Source organism: Martes martes (assembly GCF_963455335.1).
Source record: "Martes martes genome assembly, chromosome: 1".
Lineage (NCBI taxonomy): Eukaryota > Metazoa > Chordata > Mammalia > Carnivora > Mustelidae > Martes > Martes martes.
Window position 1 is genome coordinate 187139 of NC_137888.1, and position 6000 is coordinate 193138.

The 6000-nt window shown below is 61.9% G+C and overlaps 1 protein-coding gene across 4 annotated transcripts in view; it reads right to left on the minus strand.

The window, feature by feature from the left end:
• The window catches only part of DIP2A (disco interacting protein 2 homolog A), a 99954-nt gene extending 94622 nt beyond the window's left edge, over positions 1-5332 (minus strand). For 3 of the 4 annotated variants that reach the window (XR_013967097.1, XM_080808090.1, XM_080808091.1), the window contains exon 1: positions 5064-5287. Coding sequence is in view for 3 of the 4 variants with exons in the window: in XM_080808090.1 (XP_080664216.1) it covers positions 5064-5154 (91 nt within the window). In the remaining variant the exon portion in view is untranslated. Of the gene's footprint in view, positions 1-5063 lie in introns of all 4 variants that reach the window. The other variant, XM_080808089.1, reaches the window with a different exon arrangement.
• Positions 5333-6000: the final 668 nt, after the last annotated feature.

The following is a 6000-nucleotide window of genomic DNA, read 5'->3' on the forward strand; positions in this document are numbered from 1 at the left end:
GAGCCCGATGCGGGGCTCGATCCCAGCACCCCGAGATCATGACCCGAGCCGAAGGCAGAGGCGTTAACCCACTGAGCCACCCAGGCGCCCCTGTCCAACACCCATTTTTCGAGTGAACACGGCATCCTGCAACGACAGCGGCCCGTTCACTTTGCAAGTCAAAGCGCATGAGGCCTGTCCCTCCCAGCAGGCCCTGCAGCTCCGCGTGGCGCTTCCCATCTCCTCATGTGGGCTACTAGAAAGACGGGTATTCAACGGTCGAGACTTAGGAAAATTACGTTTTACTGTTTCATCGAGGAAGGACGCTTTTAAGTGGAAGTGGCCCCTATCTCTGCTGCTGACCGGGGCGGCTGCACCACCAGGGTCCTGGCCTTGATGAAGCTGCCAGCGTTGCTTTCTACCACCAGTGCAAACACAGAGAACAGAAATGACATCTTAGCATCACTGCGAACACAGTCTTCCTTCGCAGGCGCCCAGAAAAGGTCTCAGGGACCTCCAGAGGAAGCACACTGGCAGATTCCTTCTGGAAGGAAACCCAGAAAATGGACCCTAGAAAGCACCTGGTGGGGGGGCATCACACACACTCACCCTCACTCACACTCACTCACTCCAGTTCACATTTCCTTTGAACTATTTCACTTCTCTACCCCTGTACCCGCATTACTTGTTTAAAAAAACAGTATGCATAGCTGATCAATGGAGAAACAGAGCTAACCCTGACCTTTGACAGCTGAAACATTAGCTAGTACCCAGTGGGCACTCAGCAATTACGGAATGCACGAATATCTACAAATAACAAATACAAAAAAACCAAAAGTGCCAAGAATCCCAAAGGTGAGAACAAGTGTGATGAGACTTCCAAGAGAGCAGCCATGTCAGAGATGATCAGGAAAAGCTCAAAATAAGAAGGGATTTGGGGGCGCCTGGGTGGCTCAGTCGGCTAAACGTCCGCTTTCGGCTCGGGTCGTGATCCCAGGGTCCTGGGATCGAGTCCCACATCGGGCTCTCTGCTCAGCGGGGAGTCTGCATCTCTCTCTCCCTCTGCCCCTCCACCTGCCTGTGCTATCTGTCAAATAAATAAATAAATAAAATATTTTTAAAAAAAAAGAAGGGATTTGGGCTGGGCTTTGATGGATGAGAAGAATTTGTAGACATGAGAACTTTAACATACCACAAAATATGTAGGAAGCACAGCAAATGCTTATTGATGTAAAAGCAATGTCAGGTTACCATTTTGAAAACTAAGAATTCCATCACAAGTTACAGACGTTAAACACATTTAACAAGGAAAAAAGCTTTGTGAAGAAGCCCCTTCCTCTGCGCCCAGAGCCTTTCCCCTTTTTGCTCGCCCGCATCCAGGCTGAGGCCCTGCACTAACAAAATGCAGTAAAACAAGAAACAAACTAAAGGTAAAGCTTGTCCACAGTCCTATCGCCCACGAGAGGAACAAAGGCGCAGGAGCGGGACAACCGTAGTCGACTGCGCACCCATTTCCTTTCTAAGGCACCGCAGGCTCCTCAGACAAAGCACGAACCCGACACCAACATCCGGGTTTTAAAGTAGCTCAGCGCCCCAGCCCCGAGGGGGTGCGCCGCAGCAACACGAGCTGTGAGCCATCCGGAAGGTAACTGGACACCGCAATAGGTAAACCACCAGTGTTTGGGAATTAATTCTTTTCTAAATCAAAGTTACAGGTCTAATAACCTCATTTTCACCCACGGACACTCTCATATGCTTTGAGGGGCCGTGCGTGTGAGTTCCACGCGTGTTCGTGGTGGGGGACGCGGGCTGTCTGAGAAGAGCGGGTAACCCCACCTTTCATCCTCTTCTTCCTTTGAAGGAGACCCTAAGAAGGATGAAACAGCCGGGAAAGTTAGGGGGCAAGACCAGAGCTGTGCCTTATCTCCCTCTCGGGAACTCCTAACATAAAGCCAACAAACCTGCCCTCGAGGAAAAAAATCAGTGTATTCTAGGACCAGAAGCTCCCCCAAGGGCTGACCCCAATTACAGCGGTCAATGATGACAATCCAGTGAGACCACACGTGAGTTGTGAGCAAAGGCAGGGCCACACTCCCAACCAGTCACGACCTGTGTGCAGGCCAAGGGAAGCCGGGCAGGGTTTTCCAGATTACCCAGGCCCCATCACTACCCGTCTCCAGCGGGCAGCACTTGGTCTGTTACCCTCCTCTTCCCCCTCAGCTGCCTCGCCGTCCGACCCTACAGTGCATGCAAGTTCTCCTTCAGACAGACGTGAGCACTGTGAAGTCACCCTAATTGATACCCCTTTATTCTGAATTAGAAGTTTATCTCCCGCACACACGATGGGGGGGAGGGGAGGCACCGGACAAAGACCCCCGCTTAAGACTTCTACTCGATCGAGACATAAAAACGATGACAAGACTCCCTTGGGTTGCTTCGGGACCGTGCTCCCTTAGTGATACCTTCCTTTAACCGCATCAATAAAACACCTCACGAGGTTCAAGGCACGTTCACGTACTCTCTCATCCGACGGAACCTCCACAAGAACCACGGACTTCCGCACGGCCGCCACGCCCCTCCTTGGACAGCCGGCCAAACCCAAGTTCAGAGCTGCCGTCCTCCAGCAAAAGTTCCGGGGCATGTACCAGCTGCCGTGAAGATGCGTGGAGACGCCAAAGGCCAGCCCGAGACGCGGTCGCGATCACAAAGCATCTCCGAGTCCAACCAGGAGGCCGGCCCTGCATCCACACAGGCCCAACGCAAACTGACAAAGCCGGCATCAGAGGTGTGGGAACCCCCAGGGAACGGGGCCAAGTGTGGCTGTGCCTGAATAATCACTGACCTATTTGGGCCAAAAGAAAGGTGTCAGGCGAGTCTAGAAGCTGGGACGCAGGCCAGGCTCCGGCCCCCTGGCACAGTGCACTCTGTCCTTTCTTTCTAAGGCTCTGTTCACGCCCTTCTGGGCCCGAGCTGGCTCTCCAGTTCCTCTCCACCGACAGCCTTAAGGCCTTCACTCAGCCGCGCCACACGGCGGGCGACAAAGAGGACAGCACAGCCGCGAGCAACAAAGCACGTCTCTCACCCAGTACCTGTTCCCACCTACCAGTTACCAAGTTCTTAAAGGACCCACTCTCATCTGTCAGCTCCTGGAAGGCCCTCAGACATGCAACCACAAAACGACGAGAGCTGAGGGACTGGCGAAGGCCCTGGAGGGGTCAGGAGCGATCAGGGGTCAGGACCCCTGGAGGGGTCTGGAGCGATCCGCAAAACCATGAGACGTCTACGTCTGATCGGCACGGTGGCGCCTTGACCGGGAACAAGCCTACGCACCTCCTGCCGGAACCATTCCTCACCGGAGCTCTCCAGACTTCTCGAGAGCATCTACTCACAAAGCATTCTCCAATCCACCCACGGCCTATGGCACTTGCGTTTACGGAAACGTGCCACAGACACAGAACTCAGAAAACTCCCAGCTCTCGGCTCAGACGAGCTGCAAGCGGATGCCGTACCCTCCGGATGGCGACGGGGACAACCGTGCCCTCCACTCCGAGCTTCGTGGGGGTTCGATGACGGAGTCCGAGGGGCACACACAGAAATTCTCTGCCCCAACCTGAGCCCACCTATCAACCCGAAACTTGAAGGACAGCTGGACTGTGAGGGCAGGGATGCCAAAAACTGAAAATGCACTTAAGGCTCAAACACAGAGTTAAACATTGAGACGTGTTTCCTCAAAGGCCCCCGGCTGCCCTGAAAACTGGGCAGGACCTCACTCTTCGGGCAACGCATCCACACACAACATCGGGACACAAGTCTCGGGAAGGGATCGGTCTGGATGCCGCAGCCACCCACCTCTGACGTGCACGTACTCCAGTCTATTTTCAACCGACAACCATTCACTGAACTTTTCCTTAATTTTTTAAACGTTCCAGATATGGGGAAACAAGCCCGTGCTAAGTGCCCAGTGCTTTGCACATGTTCTTTTAGCCTGAACGAGGCAGACACGCAGGTGCTGGTACAACCTGGTAATACGGGGGACACGGACACGCAGGCTGGAGGCAGCTCACAGGGCCTGGGTACAGCCCCCTCAGGAAGCCCAGACTTGCAGCCCAAAGCTCGGACAAACGCGTCACTGCTCGGACAAGAACGGTCATTCCCATCCGACTCACGTGCTCGCGGCCAAACCACCCCGTCAAACCGCAGGGCTCGGTGACCCGCCTGGCACCCAAAGGCTGGCGCAGGAGGGGGTGGTGGGGTGTCCAGATCTCCGGGTGAGGGCCAGGCAGGGGTCTCAGGGTGAGGGCCGGAGCGGGGATCCGGGCCGGGGTCTGAAGTCCCAGGGTCCCGGCTGGGCGGGATCCGGGGTCCTGGGGCCAGGGCCAAGCGTGAGGAGTGGGGGATATGTGTGTCTGGGCTGGGGCCCGGGGTGAGAGCCGGGGTCCGGGATGAGGGCCGGGATTCAGGGTTCGGGCCGGGGTCCCCAGTCAGGGGTCCCGGGGTCCACGGTGAGGGCTGGGCGGGGGCCTGGGATCAGGGCCAAGCAAGGGTCTGGATGGGGTCCGGGGTCAGAGCCGGGCTGGGGTCCAGGATCCCCGGATCCGGGGTGAGGGCCGGGGTCTGGGGTGAGGGTTGGGCTGGGGTCCCGGGTCAGGGCCGGCCTGGGATCCAGGGTGAGGGCCGGGGTCTCCACGTCAGGGCTGGGCTGAGGGCCGGGCTGCGGGCTGGATTCCGGGGTCCCGGGGTCCCGAGGTGAGGGCCGGGCCGGGGTCCCGGGGCCAGGGCCAGGGTCCCGGGGTGAGGGCCGGGCTGGGTTCCGGGGTTCTGGGGTCAGGGCCGGGCTGAGGGCCGGGCTGAGTTCCGGGATTCCGGGGTCAGGGCCGTGCTGGGGTCCGGGGTCCCAGAGTGAGGGCCGGGGTCTCGGGCTGAGGGCCGGGGTCTCCGCGTCAGGGCTGGGCTGGGGGCCGGGCTGAGGGCCGGGCTGGGTTCCGGGGTCCCAGGGTGAGGGCTGGGCGGGGGTCCCGGGGTGAGGGCCGGGCTGGGGTCCGGGGTCCCGGGGTCAGGGCCCGGCAGGGGTCCCGGCCGCTCACCTTCCGACAGCTCCAGCTCCAGCTCGGCCAGGCTCTCCCGCACCTCGGCGGGCAGCGGCACCGCCTCCAGCGGACACCCGCGGTCGGCCATGGCCCGCTCCGGCCGCGCCCCGCGGACGACGAGGCCGGAACACGCCCGGGAGGGGCTGGGGCCGCGGTCCCGGCCGGGCCAGTGCCGGGCGGCGGCGCGGGCGGAGGCTACCTCGCTCCCCTCAGCCCGGCGACCCGCATCTGCCGCGCGCGGAGCTGAGGCGGCGGGGTAGGGGCGCGGCCCGAGCGACTCCGCACCGGCGCGGGAGCGGGCGCGAGCACGAGCACCGGCGCGAGCACGAGCGCGGGGCCGCCAGCCCGCGCGCCCGACCTCCCGGCGGGCCCTGCACGGAATGCGCGTGCGCGGCGGGCAGGGCGGGAGGGAGAGTGCGCGTGCGCGGCCGGGCGTGGGCGGGGCTTGCAGCCGCCGGCCCGCCCAGCAGCCCCGAGGGCTCCCGTCCGCCCCGGGGCTGCGACGAGCGCCCCGCGAGCCCCGTTGGGAGAGGCGGGCGGGTCAGCGGGGCCCCGGACGCTGTGCAGCTGGGCTCGGCACTGCCCGCCGCCGAGGCTGGGGTCTGGGGTGTGGGGTGCGCGGGGGGCACCGCAGCCAGGGGGCTCGAGGGTGAGCGGCTGCTCTGCGCCCGGGCCCGGCCCCTCCCGGAGCCCGTCTGCGCCCCGGACCACGGCTGCGGCGCCGGCGGGGACGCGCGGGGCCCCGGACTTGCGTGCGCGTTCGCGCGCTTCCCTTTCCAGGCGCGGCAGGAGCGACGGTGCGGCCGGGGGTGAGCCCCGCAGCCGCTGCGGACCACGCGGTGACCCGGGGCGCGGGCGCGGGCGCGGGCGGGGGAGGGGCCTGTGTCCGCCGGGGCCCCTGGCGCGGAGGGGTGCGAGCGCGGGCTGCAGAGGA